Genomic DNA, 16,550 nt, shown 5'->3' with positions numbered 1-16,550 from the left:
CATGTGCACTGTTGGAGGAGGCCTTTTTAAAAGAGGGCAAATTGACAGTGACTGTTAAAACTTGAAGTGCATGTAGATTCTTCAGTCTAGCAAATCTATTGATCAGTATCTTTCCCACAAAGAAATTAATACAGTTACCTAGGAAAACACATAATGGTGTTTTTATTGTAATTTTTTTAACAGCAAAAAACTAGAAACCACCTTAGTGTTCATGAAAAGATTCAATCAAATATAGTACATCCATACTATTAAATATCAAACAGTAGTTTTAAAGGAATGAATTGCTTCTGTAGCTTCTATATGTTTTGACATGGTAAACTCTTGGAGACATACATTTTGAAAAGTAGCTTGCAAAATTGTATGTGTAGTAGAATATTTATAGTAAGGTAAAATACATATAATATAAAATTTGCCATTTTACAGTATACAGTTCATTGTCATAACAACATCATGATGATGTGCAACCATCATCACTATTTTGTTTTAAAATTTTATTCCTCTAAAGGGAAACCTCCACATTATGCTTTCACTTCTTACCTCCTCCATTTAGTCCTTGGCAACCATAAATCTGCATTCTGTCTATATGGATTTGCCTATTCTAGATCTTTCATGTAAGTGGAAAGTTACAGTTTGTGGACTTTCATGCCTTGCTTCTTTCACTTAACATGATGTTTTCAAAGGTCATGCATGTTGTAATATGAATCAGTACTTTGTTCTCGTTTATGGTTGAATTATTCTGTTGGAAATGTGTTGATAGACATTTGAGTTCTGTCCGCCTTTTGGCTGCTTTAAATAGTGAGTGCTGCTATGAACATTCATATACAAGTTTTTGTTTGAACACCCGTTTTCATGTCTTTTGGGTACTGTATGCCTAGGAGTGGAATTCCAGAGTCAAATGGTAACTATGTTTAGCTTGTTGCTGCTGCTGCTGCTAAGTCACTTCAGTCGTGTCCGACTCTCTGCAACCCCACAGACAGCAGCCCACCAGGCTCCTCTGTCCCTGGGATTCTCCAGGCAAGAATACTAGAGTGGGTTGCCATTTCCTTGTCTATTAGCTTGTTGAGGAACCACCAAACCATTTTCCAAGATGACTGCACCATTTTACATCCCCAGCAGCAATTTCTGAGTGTTAGATTATCTCCATGTACTTGTCAACGCTTGTTAATATCCTAAAAAAAAAAAAAAAAGCCATCTGATGGATGTGAGGTGGTATCCTATTGTGATTTTGATTTGCTTTTCCCTAATGATTCATGGGGTCACAAAGAGTCGGACACGACTGAGCGACTGAACTGAACTGAACTGGATGACTAATGACACTGAGCATTTTTTTCATGTACGAGGCCATTTGTATAGCCTCTTTAGGGAAAATGTCCAAATCTTTTGCCTGTTTTAAAACTGGGTAGTTTGCTTGTTATTGAGCTGTAGAATTGTAGAATCTCTTTTTATATTCTGGATAGTAAACTTTTATTAGATTTGTGATTTTCAAATATTTTTTCCCGTTCTCTGGGTTTTCTTTTCAGTTTCGTATACTTTCTTGTACTTTCATTTTTAATTTTGATGAAGTTCAGTTTATTTTTTCTGTTGTTGCTTGTGCTTTTGGTGTTATACCTAAAGAATCCATTGAAGCTCAAGTTCATGAAGATTTGCTTCTGTGTTTTCTTCTAAAAGTTTTATGGTCTTAGCTCTTATGTTTAAGTCAGTGGATCAGTGTTTAGATCATCGATCCATTTTGAATGATTATTCTATCAGGTGAGGTATATCAAGTGAGCCACCGGGACTTCCCTGGTGGCTCAGATGGTAAAGAATCTGCCTGCAGTGCAGGAGACCTGGGTTCAATCCCTGAGTCAGGAAGATCCCCTGGAGAAGAAAATGGCAATCCATTCCGGTATTCTTGCCTGGAAATCCCATGACAGAGAAGCCTGGCAGGCTACAGTCCATGGGGTCACAAAGAGTCAGACACAACTAAGTGACTAACACAGGGATCTGTTGAATTAGGGATAACTGGATATGTGGATGTCTAGTTCTCCTGGCATCATTTGTTGAAGAGTCTGCTCTTCCTTTGTTCATTCATCTTGACAACCTTGCCAAAAATCATGACTAAATGTGTGTGTGTTTATTTTGCACTCTCAGTTTTAATACTTTTCGGTCTATATGAGTATTCTTGTGGCAATACATGCTGTTCTGATTACTGTAGCTTTGTAGCAAATTTTGAAATTGGGAAGTGTGATTCCTCAAGATCCTTTTGACTATTTGAGATTCCTTACAATTTTGTAACAGTTTTAGGATTGACTTTTCCATTTCTTCAAAAAGGAAAATCTGAACCTTTGGGATTTTGATAGGATTGCATTGAATCTGTAGTTTACTTTGGAGAGTATTGCTGTTGTAATAATACTGTCTCTAGATCCATAAATACAAGACGTTTTTCTTAGGTCTTCCTTAATTTCAGAAGTTTTACATAGTTTTGAGTATGTAAATCTGTATCTCCTTGGTTAAATTTATTCTTCTCAAGTATTATATTTCTGATACTGTTGTAAATGGAATTTTCTTAATTCTCTCTTTGGATCATTCATTGCAACTGATTTTATGTTGCTTGTCTTCTGCAGGTTTACTGAGTTCATTTATTAGCTCTAATAACTTTTTTTTGTGGACTCTTTAGAATTTTCTCTATAAATAGGTTCATGTCACTGCAAATACAGATAGTTTTGCATCTTCCTTTTCTATTTCAATGCTTTTTATTTCTTTTTCTTCCCTAGTTACTCTGGCTAGTATTCCTATACAGTGTTGAATAGAAGTGGCATTTTTATCTTGTTCCTGATCTAAGGGAGAAGTGATTTTTTCAATATTTCTTTTTATTTTATTGATATATTTATTTGGCTGCTCTGGGTCTTAGTTGAGGCATGAGAACTCTTAGTTGCAGCATGTAGGATCTAAATAATTCCCTGACCAGAGATCCAACCCAGGCCCCATGCATTGAAACCATGGCGTCTTAGCCACTGGACCACCAGGGAAGTCCTGTGATTTTTTTTTTTTTAAAACCCATGTATTTTATATGTACTCATATTTGAGTTACTGTATAAAAACTCAACTCTATGTATTCATAAAGGAGAGTTTTTTAAAGATTGAAATAACCCCTGACTGTTGATAATAGTTGCTTTTGAGTAATGAGTCTGAATGTACTTTTCTTCCACCTTTTCTATATTTTAAACTCTTCATAATGAGGATATAATATTTTTTAAGTTGTAAAAATAACTTTATTAAAATAAAAAAGGAAATGATACTTTTCAACAACAAAACTGTAATCTGGCAATATGATCATAAACTGCCTTTGAAGAGACCTATAAAAGTGTACATTGAAATTGTATATAATCTTTATTAGCCAGAATAAACTTAAGTGGAAATAAAAATTTACAGTAAGTCATACATAGATCAAGAAAGCAGGAAACCAACATAGCCATAGATAAATGTTTAAAATACTAGATCGTTAAGACACCAAGATCTTTAGCTTGTAATTATGCTACTTTGTGTTCTCATATTCTACTGATTTTATTTCTCTGAGTGATTTTATCTGACCTCACCTGCACCCTCAAAATATTTAACAGTAATTTACTCAAGCTATTGCTTGTTTCCTCTGTGAAATGATTATTGATGGTTATAATTAGCATACTTTTATGTCCTATAATTAGACTTGAACTTTGTGAAGTCTGGCTTGTGGGGCAGAGAGTTGAAAGCTGTGGTTAGAAGCCTCCAAATAAATAGTTTTACAGTTTCAGTACCCTCAGGTCACCTGAAAACTAGCTAACTGTATTATTTTCAGGAAGTGACCTTATAACTAGATTAAAAAACAAACAAACTTCTAAGAGTACATCTCAGATGCTGAGAATTTAAAAATGATTTGAGAAATATGAATTAAGACCAGTTTTTAGTATATCAGTTTTATTAAGTGACTGAAAGGTACTGATTTATTATTTTAAATAATTGTTTTTAAAAGGAAATACAAAACTTTACCTTACAAGCTCAGTGGTCAAGATAATGTTAATTCATGTGAAAAGAAACGTTAGCTTGAATTCTACTGGTTTGACTGTATCCTTAAAATATTTCACAGTATTGTAAGGACAGAAACTAAGGATAAACTATATTCCTAAAAACACATTTTTTAAATTTTATGTTTTCTTTGTATCAACATATATGTTTCCATTTTTTTCTCTTGTAGTACCTGTTTGAAAATGGTAGAATAGATAACATTTTTACTGAGCCCTATTCCAGATTTATGATTGAACTTACCAAACTCTTGAAAATATGGGAACCTACAATACTTCCTAATGGTAGGATGATTATATTTTGATTCTTTTCATGATATGCCTTCTTAAATTGCTTAATTTTTATGATTACCTTTTGTAAATTGTTCATTTTATATTTGTCTTGACTTATATTTGGACTTTTGAGGAGAAAATCTTTGATTTATTATCAGTTACTTAATAAAACTACATCTTGTATATAGTACATGAATAGATAATAACTACTGAATATTAAAAAGCAACTAAAGGTTACATTTACTTTTTAGAAACCATTCTTGATATGGTTGTATTGGTAAAGTTGTACACTGTACTAGTAGCTGCCACATATGCTACTTTTTGATGCTGTTAGCAGTGGATCTTTTTCAATAGTTTGAAAAAAGTACCCTGAACTAATTGTTAAGAGAGTTAAGTCTTCATCCTTGAATTGTCTGTGACCATTTGTCTTTGGACAAGTCCCTAATTCTCTCCTGCTCTCATGCTCCTTGCCTGTGAATGAAGAGGTTGAATGTAATACCCAGAAATGTGTTCCCTTTCTTTTGGGCTACAGAGAACCTTTGAAGCATTAAAAGGAATGCAGTGGCATGATGCATTTAGCTTTCAAAGGAAGAGCTAAGAACTTACATTTGGAAGTAACAAATAATATATTCGTGGGCAGTCTCCCAAGAATAGAATGAGAGGTGGTAACAAAGAGGATTGGGGAGAGAACATTAGGAAAGACCGGAGTTTAACGGATATCATGAAGAAGCTGCATTTAAAAGTATACTAATTTTAATTCTTCTGACCTCTGCTTTTTAGGGAAAATCCAGATAAACTATTGTGAAGTAATTTCTCTTAATATAAGTTTTAAATAGGAGGGAGAGAGAGAGCTGCCTTCTAATGTTCTTAGCCAAATAAAACTGAAGCAGTTAACAGTAAGCATAATGATCTCAAACAAGAGTGCTAACTGCAGCTCATGGTTGGATCTGGCCTCTTGCATGTTTCTATATAGTTTATGAGCTAAAAATTTTTTTTTACATTTCTAAATAGTTGGGGAAGAATTAAATTATATTTTGTGATATGGGAAAATTGCATGAGACTCAAATTTGTTTCTATAAATAAAATTTACAAATAGCCATACCTGTTTGTTTCTGTAGAGTCTATACTTTCTTATCTTTTACAACAACAAAGTTGTTCAGAGCCCTTACGGCCCACAATGCTTAATATACTTATCATCTGGCTCTTCATAGGAAAAATTTACCATGCCCTGGTCTAAACTCACAATAGATTAAAACTGTTTTAGGGGAGTGTTCACAATGTCTCTTTCACTGGAATCATCTGCCCTTTTCTTTGCAGTGCTTTTTCTATTTTTATGTATGAGGAAGAGGGACAAAGAGAGGCACAATCAGTGTTTTCCTTAGTATCCTCCTGTCTGAGAATTAAAGAAATTACTTAGTCCCTTTTAGCAGGATCTTAGTGCTGTTTCTTTTTCCCTGTCCTGTTCAGGTTACATGTTCTCTCGCATTGAAGAAGAGCATTTGTGGGAGTGCAAACAGCTGGGCGCTTACTCACCAATCGTCCTTTTGAACACCCTCCTTTTCTTCAATACCAAATACTTTCAACTAAAGAATGTTACTGAGCACTTGAAGCTTTCCTTTGCCCATGTGATGAGACGGACGAGGACTCTGAAGTACAGTACCAAGATGACCTATCTGAGGTTCTTCCCACCTTCACAGAAACAAGAGTCAGAACCAGGTGTGGTGGAGATTCCTTACTTTTTAAATTGAAATATACTTGATGTGCAATATTATGTTAGTTTCAGGTGTGCAATGTAATGACTTGACATTTAAATACATTATGAAATGATCACCACTATAAGTCTAGTAACTATCTATCACCATACAAAGTTATTACAGTGTTATTGGCTGTGCTTCTTCATGTTGCATAATACTTCCTCATGACTTATTTATTTTATAACTGGAATTTCATACCTCGTAATCCCCTTCACCTAATTACCCCCACCCCTCTTGCCTTTGGCAGCCACCAGTTTGTTCTCTGTAGCTGTGAGTCTATTTCTGTTTCTTTTGTTCATTTGTTTTAATTTTTTAGATTATACATATAGATAAAATCATACAATATTTGTCTTTTTCTTACTGACTTTTTTCACTTAGCATAACACACTCTGTGTTTTCACAAATGGCAGGATTATATCCTTTTTAATAGCTGAGTGAGTTAATCCTTCTATTGATGGACACTTCATATTTTGGCTATTGTCAGTAATGCTGTATTGGACATAGGGGTGCGTATATATCTTTTTGAATTAGTGTTTTTGTTTCCTTTGGGTAAAAAATACCCAGAAGTAGAATTGCTGGATCATGTGGTAGTTCTGTTTTCAGTTTTTGAGGATGCTGTATACTGTTTTCCACAATGGCTGCACCAGTATGCATTCTCACCAACAGTGCACGTGGGTTCCCTTGTCCCTTTCATGGTAGTCATTCTGATAGATATGAGAGGATATCTTGTGCGTTTTCATTTGCATTTTCCTGTTGATTAGTGGTATGGATCATCTTTCCATGTGTCTGTTGGCAGCTTGTATGTCCCTTTTGGAAAAATGTCTATTTAGATCCTCTACCCATTTTTTAATTGCATTTTTTATATTGAGTTTTCTGAGTTTCTTTGTATGATTTGTGTGTTAACCCCTTTCCAAATATATACCTTGCAAATATCCTCACCCATTCAGTAAGCTGCCTTTTCATTTTGTTGAGAGTTTCCTTTGCTATGCAAAATCTTTTAAGTTTGATTTGACCCCAGTTGTTTATTTTTGCTTTGCTGTCTTCACCTGATGAGACAGATCCAAAAAAATATTATTAACACCAATGTCAGTTTCCTGCCTATGTTTTCCTCTAGGAGTCTTATGGTTTCAGGTCTTACATGTAAGTCTTTAATCCATTTTGAGTTTAATTTTGTATATGGTGTGAAAAAGTGGTGCACTTTAATTCTTTTCCGTGTATCTGTCCAGTTTTCCCAATCCATTTGTTTTAGACTCTGTTTTTCCCTATTGTGTATTCTTGCTTTCTTTGTCATACATTGATTGTATAAGGATTGGTTTACGTCTGGTCTGTCTGTTCTGTGATGCTCCCCTGGTGGCTCAGACGGTAAAGTGTCTCCTGCAATGCGGGAGAACCGGGTTTGATCCCTGGGTCGGGAAGATCCCCTGGAGAAGGAAATGGCAACCCACTCCAAGTACCCTTGCCTGGAAAAGCCCATGGACGGAGGAGCCTGGTAGGCCTACAGTCCATGGGGTCGCAAAGAGTCGGACATGACTGAGTGAGTATCTGTTCTGTTCCATTGATCTGTGTATCTGTCTTCACACCATTACCATGCTGATTTGGTCACTGTGGCTTTGGGTATACAGTTGAACCTTAAGCCAGCCAGTTGAAAATCTGCATATAACTTTACAGTCAGCCCTCCTCATTTACTGTTTCATGTCTGCAGATTCAAAAGCCATGTATTATATAGTACTATAGTATGTATTTATTGAAAGAAATCCATGTATGAGTAGATCCATATAGTTCAAACTTGTATTTGTTAAGAATCAACTGTAGTTCGAAGTCAGGAAGTGTGAACCTCCAGCTTTGTTCTTACTCAAGATACCTTTGGCCATTTGTGGTATTTTGTGAGTTCGTATAAATTTTAGAATTACTCTCTCTTTGTGAAAAATGCAAATGGAATTTTGTTAGGGATTGCATTGAATCTGTCAGTTATTTTGGAATAGACATTTTAACACTATTCTTTCAGTCTGTGAGCATGGTGTATCTTCCAACTTATTTGTATCTTTTTATAGTTTTTAGAGTACAGGTCTTTCACCTCTTTGGTTAAGTTTCTTCCTAGGTATTTTATGATTTTTGATGCAGTTGTAAATGGGATTGTTTTCTTAATTTCTGTTGCTGATAGATTGTTATGAGTGTATAGAAATCTGGAAGATTTCTGCATGTTTTATATCCTGTAAAATGTATTTACTAGAATTGATTTATTCTTATAATTTTTTGGTAGTGTCTTTAGAATTTTCTATATATAGTATCATGTCATCTGCAGGTAGTGATGGTTTTACTTCTTCTTTTCCAGTTTGAATTTTTTAAAATATTTTCTTGTAACCTATGACTTGTCTTTTAGTATTATTTTTTAAAATATTTGTTTAATTTATTTATTTTCCTCCTCCAGGTCTTAGTTATGGCACCTGGCAGCTTTAGTCTTCGTTGTGGCATGCAGGCTCTTTAATGGTTGCATGTGGCATCTAATTCCCTGACCAAATTGGGAGCACAGAATCTTAGCCACTGGACTGCCAGCAGAGAGTTTGATTTTTAAAATTTCCTTTTCTTGTTTGATTGCCTAGGAATTTGTAGGATTGCCTAGGACTTTGTAGGATTGCCATGGCTAGGATTTCATCCAATACTGTGTTGAATAAAAGTGTCGGGAGTGAGCATCTTGTCTTATTCCCCAACTTAGAAAAAATTTATTCAGCTTTTCACCATTGGGTATGATGTTAGTTGTGAGTTTGTCATATATGACGTTTATTATGTGGAGGTATCTTCCCTCTGTAGCTGCTTTGTTGAGTTTTTATCAGAAATGGATGTTGAATTTTTTTCAAAAGCTTTTTCTGCATCTACTGAGATTATCTTATGCTTTTTATCCTTCATTTTCTTAATGTGGTGTATAATGTTGCTTTGTGAATACTGAATCACCCTTGTATCCCTGGGATAAATCCCATTTGTTCATGGCATATGATCCTTTTAATGTATGGTTGAATTCAGTTTGCTAATATCTTGTTGAGGATCAGTGATATTGGCCTGTCATTTTATTTCTTTTTCTGGTGTCTTTGTCTGGTTTTGGTATCAGGGTCCTGCTGGACAAGTAGAATGAGTTTGGAACAGAGTTCCTTGCTCCCCTATGTTTTGAAATAGTTTGAGAAGAATAGATATTAACTCTTAGCTAAATGTATGGTAAAACTCATCTGTGAAGCCATCTGGCTCCAGGTTTTGTTTTTTGAGAGTTTTATGATTACTAATTCAGTTTTATTATTGGTGATTGGTCTGTCCATGTTTTCTATTTTTTGCCTGATTTAGTCAGATAGTATGTTTCTAAGAATTTATCCATTTTTTGGGTCTAATTTATTGGCATATGATTGTTCATGGTAATCTCTTGTGATCCATTGTATTTCTGTGGTGTCAATTGTAACTTCTGTTTCAATTTTCATTTTATTTATTTGAGCCCTCTCTTTTTGTTTTTGATGAATCTGGTTAGTCAGTTTTGTTCATCTTTTCAAAGGACAGATTCTCTTCTATTTTTTTGTTCCTGTTTTATTTATTTTCACTTTTGATCTTTATTACTACTTCCTTTACTAACTTTGGTTTTCGGCTGTTTTTTTTCTAGTTCCTTTAGGTATAAAGTTAGATTATTTGAGTTTTTCTGTTTCCTAAGGTAGACCTATATCACTATAAATTTCCCCCTTAGACTTTTTTTGCTGCTGATAGATTTTTGTCTCAAAGTGTTTTTTTTTTTTTAATTTCCTCATTGATTTCTTCAGTCATCCATTGATTGTTTGGACTCCACATATTTGTTTTTTCCAGTGTTTTCCTTTTAGTTGCTATCTAGTGTGATAGCATTGTGGTTGTGAAAGAGGCTTAATATGATTTCAACTTTGGGGTGACAGAGGATGAGATGGTTGGATGGCATCACTGACTCAGTGGTCATAAGTCTGAGCAAACTCCAGGGCATAGTGAAGGACGGGGAAGCCTGGCTTGCTGCAGTCCATAAGGTCATAGAGTCAGACATGACTTGGCACCTGAATAACAACAAACTTATTGAGATTTGTTTTGTGGTCTGATGTGATGTATCCTGGAGAATGCTCCATGTGTACTTGAATACTATTTTGTTTGGGGAGGTAACATACTGTTTATTAAGTTCATCGGTCAAATGTGTCCTCTAAGGCCAGTGTTTCCTCACTGATGTGTCCACTGATGCAAACGGGGTGTCACGGTCTCCCCACTGTTACTGCAGCACTGTTGCTGCCTTCTTCTGTCTGTTAATATTTGCTTACATATTGCATGTCGGTCCTCCTGTGTAGGATGCACACATACATACAAGTATTTGTATTACTGTTGGAATAATCCCTTCACCGTTTTGCAGTGCCCTTCTTCCGTCCTTGTTTTAAAGTCTTGTTCGCCCACTCCAGCCTTCTGTTTCCATTTACATGGAATACCTTGTCTTGTCCCTTGCTCAGTCTGCGTGTGTCTGTAGGTCTGGAGCGAGTCTCTGATGCGCAGCGTGTATGTGGATCTTACTTTGGAATCCACCCAGGCACGCTGTCTTTGGGTCGCAGCAGTTAGTTGGTTTGCATGTACAGCAGTTATTGCCGTGTGCAGGACAGGGAAGCTGCAGTCCACAGGGGCACAAAGAGTCGGCCACAACTTAGTGACTGAACAGCAAAAATTTATTCATTACCTTTTTAGAAATTGTTTTATAATTGTTTGTATTGTTCATGTCTGTTTCTTTTCTTCTTGCTCTCTTCCCTTGCAGTTTGATTACTTTTTAGTTTTGTTTGTATTCTTTTTTCTTTTTCGTGTGTGTATCTATTATTCAGTTTTGGTTAGTGGTTATCATAAGCCTCTTATATAACAACTTACGTATATGGCAGTCTATTTTAAGTTGATGGTTGCTTAAGTTTGAGTGTGTTCTAAAAACACTACGTTTTTACCGTCACCACCCCACCCCGTCTTTTATGTTTTTGACAAATTTTACTTTTTTAAAATGTTGTATTTTCTTTAATAATTATAGATTATTTGATCTCACTACTTTTCTAATCTTCATACTAGCTACATAGATGGTTGAATCACTACCTTTAGTATGTGCTTGCCTTTACATTGAGTTTTTTTCTTCCATAATTTTCATATTTCAAGTAATGGCCGCCTTTTTATGTTCAAAGAAGTCCCTTGAACATTTGTTGTAAGGTCAGTTGAGTAATGATAAACGCCTTTAATTTCTGCTTGTCTGGGAAACTTTATTTCACCTTTAGTTGTGAATGATAATCTTGACAGAGTATTCTTGGTTGTAAATTTTTTCCTTTAAGCATTTTGAATATCTCATGCCACTGCCTTCTGGCTTTAAAGTTTCTGCTGAAAAGTCAGCTGATAGTCTTATGGGGGCTCCTCTGTATGTAACTACTTATTTCTCTCTTTTGCTCAGTCTTGTCTGACTCTTTGCAACCCCTTGGACTGCAGCACACCAGGCTTCCCCGTCCTTCACCGTCTCCCAGAGCTTGCCCGAACTCATGTCCATTGAGTCGGTGATACCATCCAACCATCTTGTCCTCTGTCATTCCCTTCTTATCCTTGCTGCTTTAAATATTCTCTGTCTTTAACTTTTGACATTTTAATTATAATGTGCCTCAGTGTAGGTTTCTTTGTGTTCATCTTGTTTGGGACTCTTCATTTCCTGGAATTGGATGAGTTTACTTTTCCAAGTTAGTCAAGTTTTCAGCCAGTTTTTTCTTCAAATAGATTTTCTGTTTCTTTTCTCCCTTCTTCGGGAATCCTTATAATGCAAATGTTAGTATGCTTGGTGTTGTCCCCAGAAGTCTTTCAAACTGTCTTTTTTAAATGTTTTTGCCTATTTCATTTGGAACAATTCCTTTGTCTCTTCAATTTTCCTAGCTCTCTCTGTTCGTTTCTATGCACTAGATAGATGAGCCACATCTGCCAGCCTACAGAGGATGACTTTAGGTAAAAGGTACCCTGTGAAGCCCAGTAGTGCAAGGGCTACATGCAGCCTCCTCTGTGGTTAGGCCATGCAGGACTGGACCCTGAGATAGCTGGCTGTAATGCTGAGTTGTGACTGTTGGGGGCAGTGTGGTTTGCAGGGCCATCTCCTAGGGTGGAGCTGCTTTGGAGGGGCTCTAGTGCTGGCCAGAGCCACTGGCTAGGTGTAATAGAGTAGCTTTGGAGGAGTGCCAGCCTGGATGGGTCTACAGGTGAACCTGGGATGAGATGGGAAGAGTCAAAATGGCACCCACCAGCATTGGACCAAGTAGTCATAGAAGGTGAGCAAAAGATCCTGGTGTTCCTCAGTGGCTACATAACCAGGGAAAATTATAAAAGTCCCTGGCTCTGCTGTACACACCCTAAAATCAGTCAGTGACTCTCCTTCACATAGGACCCAGATACTCTTCAAACTGCTGCCTCTGGGACGTGGGGCAAGAGAGTTTTTGCATGTGCCCTTTAAGTTTTAGTTTCCTACAGACCTCTGGATGTAAGTCCCACTGGTTTTCAAGTCCAGGTGTTACAGGGGTTTGTCAGATTATCTTTCTAGTGCTGGTCCCCCCCGAGGCTGAGGAGCTTGATGTGGAGTTTGGACACTTTGCTCCTCAGGAGGACCTCTACAGCTGTGATGTCCTCTCTGCCTGTGGGTCCTGGCCAGATACCATCTCTGCCTCTCTTACTCATCTTAATGGTGATTTTCCTTTTATCTTCAGTTGTGGAAAATCTTTTGTGCTGGTCTTCAGGTCTTTCTCAGGGATAGTTGCTCTGTGTATAGTTGTAGTTTTGGTGTGTTCATGGAAAGAGATGAGCCCGGGATCTCCTACTCTTGGATCTTGTCCCTTTCTTGTAAGATTTCTATTTGAAATCATATTAGTATTCAGATGGACACTTAACAAAGATGAGTAATTGCAAATTCTAGACATGGAAGAGTATAGTTTTAGTTTAACATTTAAATGCTTTTCTCTATTGTCAGGGCCATATTAAAGGCTTGACTCAAAATTAGAGGAATCAGTTGCTTCAGTATGCTTTTTTTGGTGCGGGGGAGTGGTTGCCATGCTGCATGGCTTGTGGGATCTTAGTTCCCTGACCAGAGTTTAAAATCGTGCCCCCTGCAGTGCAGAGTGTTAATCACTTAAAAGTCCTCTTTTATTGTCATTTAAATTAGAAATTCTGATATAATTGGTTAAGGATGTAACCCAGATATAATCTTCATTTTAAAACTTTGCATGGAATTGAAATATACAGCCAAGGTTGGGGATCATTGATTTAGAGGCAACAGATGGGTCAATTACTAGTTAAAAGGAACTTGCATAACTTTTAAATCTACTGTTTCTAAAAGTTTGGGGTTTTTTTGACCAGAGTACTCCGTTTTAGTTAATTCATTATTGACCACAGGATTTTTGTAGAAACTTAACACCTGTGGCTGGTGATTTTTATTTTGACCAGCCAGAAATTAATTCTGTTATTTCTTTAACATTTAGTGGATTATTGCATTCAGTAGTTACACTTGACACACCTGTAAAATCTTCTAATTTTCTTGAAATGTTGTCTTTAGTCCACTGTTCTATAGAAGCAAAGGTGCATTCTCCAGCACCATGAGTTTCCCTGTATGTATCAGAATCAATCATTACAGCCTTTTGTCTTATTTTGTCCTAATATTCACATTGTTTGTGAATCAGAACTATATTTTGAAGAACTGTCATCTTCCAAGACACTAGTATATATGTCACTTGGAAAATCAGAGAAAGTACCTCTATAAAATTCAGCAAAAAATTCTTCTTTACTCAAAATTTTTTGATGTGTCAGTTTTGAAAATTTTATGTTTTTGATATACAGAAGGCTGGTACAAAAACCTAATGGAGCAAGATGTGAATGATAACAACAATCATAAGTTGCATAATGAATCCTTGATCAGTTTTAAACTCTTAACAACTTCACCTGGTGATGTTAATTGTTTATCATTTTGTAAAAATGTATTGATACGTCTCTAGTCAATAATGTGTTAACGTTGTAAAATTCTGAGGGAACTTTAAGCCTGTCCTAGAGTATACTGCCTTCATACGCAGTAGAAAAATATTAGCAGTGACTGTTTTATTAGAAGGTTTATGATCTTGCATTCTAAAAAGTCTGTTAATAATTTGTTTTTAATGTTTAAAAATTAATGTTATTATGGAACTAGAAATTATGTTTATTGATTTTGAACAGAATTGCAAGTCTGAAATTCCCAAAACTAAACTATTATTTCCTTGAGATAAGAGGGAAGTATATATTTTGAATGTAAGAATTTTAAATTACTGAAACTAGAATCTGTAGAGAATAATTATGATGTTCATCTTTGTGTTTACTTTTTTCTCAGTTGCTCCTTTACTTTAGAAAATACTAAGATTATCTTGCTTTTTCCACCGTGCATTCATACCCTCTTTCTTATATTTTGTTTATATATAGCCCACTGTATGCTCTTAGTTGATATTAATTCAGGGACTTCTCTGGTGGTCCAGTACCTAAGAATCCACGCTCCCAGTGCAGGGGTTGCAGGTGTGATCCCTGGTTGGGGAACTAGATCTCACATGCCACGACTGAAGAGTTCACATGCCACAACTAAAGATTCTACATGTTGCAACTAAGACCTGGTTCTGCCAAATAAATAAAAATAGATAACTTTAAAAATTTATACTAATTCAGGGAGGTAGAGGCAATGGGGCAGCATTTTCCTGTTTTCTAATTAGGTGCTTGACCAGATTCGTAATAAATTTAGCTTCTTTTATGAATGAGCAGCTAGCACATTTTCTATTTAGATAGCCTGTAAATGGAAAACTGGGTTAAAACCATAAATTAACCACTTATGGTTAATTCAGAACTAATACAGGAAGCTGGGGAAATTTTTGGATCAGTTGTTAAAAGCAGATAAAAGAAGAAAACCTTTTTTCCTCAGGTTTTTAGCTTCTCTTGAAGTTTGAATGGAGAAAGTGGGAAGGAAACAGCCTGCTTTCCATGTCTTTACCCTGGCTTCTTTCTGATAACCCTTGGCCTCTGCACAACTGTGTTGGTGAAAAAGAGATTGCTCTTTCCTTATCAAATGGTCGGCCTTACTGAGAATTCTTTTTCTAACAAAAGATTTCATTTCTCATAATACTATAACAAATGGAAAGAGACTTAAAACAAATGCCCAGTGGACACTGGTGTCCCACAGGAGGACTGTTTTCAGAGAAAGAGGTGCCAGCTTCTGTTTTGATCTCTACTATAGGAGAAGAACATGCAGAACCCTTTTTTCTCTTTATTTTGCTATGGATTAAGAACCCTATGCCTAATAAAATAGCCTAACAAAGTCAGTCTCAGAATTGAGACATACTCTCAAGCATCATGCTTTTTGTCATGGTGCCCCAACTTGGGTAAGGATACAAACATAAATTCTACAGGACAGGGACTTTGTTTGATCCAGCACTAGTCTAGTGCTTCCATGGATCCTCAATAAATATTTGTTGAAGAAGTGAGTAAGTGAAAGGAAGGGAAAGGCAGCCACATAAGTGGGTGTCTTAAGACTTGAAGAAAGACTTTTCTAATTCTATGATGATTATTTTCTGTCTCAAGATAAACTAACTGTTGGCAAGAGGAAACGAAATGAAGATGATGATGTTCCAGTGGGTGTGGAGATGGCAGAGAATACTGATAACCCCCTCAGATGCCCAGTCCGACTTTATGAGTTTTACCTGTCCAAATGGTAAGTGATTTTCCTCTGAAGTAGATACAACACACTTCAAAAAGTAATTATTATATTTTAGATTTCAGATGCTCAAATCCCAGAAATGTAGCTGGTCTGTGACTTTAAACAAAGATTTACTTACAGTTTCATTTTTTCCCCAATTTCATATCTGCCTGGATTTTGAACCAAGAAACAAATTGCTTTATCTTGAGCATTTTTTTCCCAAAAATCTCTTAAAAAGCAAGAATCACTGTCATTGTTTGATCTTTACAACTGTTGCTTAACTTTATGTGACATCTAAACTGCTGTGAATTTGTTGTTTACATAGAAAAATAGGGGAAAGACTGTACTAAGTCTATAAATGAGAAAATAGTTTTTAGAGAATTGACATTTTTTGAGTGGTCTTTTTTTTTTATAGAAACTTTATAATTTTAAAAAGTTGCAAGATCCACACTAAAGCAATTTTTTTTTTCCCCCAAAGAAATAAAATGACTGGGTTTGCTGTTTAGTAGAGTTGTGAAGTATTTTGGGGATTCATTTTAGGATTTCAGGGTATTGGGTACTGAGGATGAGTCTCAGCCATAGTGTCACTTGTGAGTTGAATTTGTTTTTGCTCCTGGTAAGTTTTAAGTACTAACGCTTGTGAAAGCTTTACATTTTGTCATCTATTAACATTATACTTACTTCGAATCCAGCGTGGTTCTTGAGTGTGGGGAAAAAAATAGGCAGTTACAGGTTGCTCCTGGAGCATAAATATCTATAAAC

At 36.0% G+C, this 16,550-nt stretch overlaps 1 protein-coding gene across 6 annotated transcripts in view; it reads left to right on the top strand.

Annotated features, from left to right (window-relative positions):
* The window catches only part of ZMYM4 (zinc finger MYM-type containing 4), a 156,502-nt gene that overhangs the window by 137,194 nt on the left and 2,758 nt on the right, over positions 1 to 16,550 (top strand). For all 6 annotated transcript variants that reach the window (XM_061122426.1, XM_061122427.1, XM_061122425.1 and 3 more), the window contains 3 exons: positions 4,211 to 4,322; positions 5,778 to 6,026; positions 15,674 to 15,803. In XM_061122426.1, the coding sequence (XP_060978409.1) occupies positions 4,211 to 4,322; positions 5,778 to 6,026; positions 15,674 to 15,803 (491 nt within the window). The remainder of the gene's footprint in view (positions 1 to 4,210; positions 4,323 to 5,777; positions 6,027 to 15,673; positions 15,804 to 16,550) is intronic.

The sequence above is a fragment of the Dama dama genome, chromosome 20 (assembly GCF_033118175.1).
Source record: "Dama dama isolate Ldn47 chromosome 20, ASM3311817v1, whole genome shotgun sequence".
NCBI classification, from domain to species: Eukaryota; Metazoa; Chordata; class Mammalia; order Artiodactyla; family Cervidae; genus Dama; species Dama dama.
This window is presented reverse-complemented; position numbering and strand designations above follow the sequence as displayed.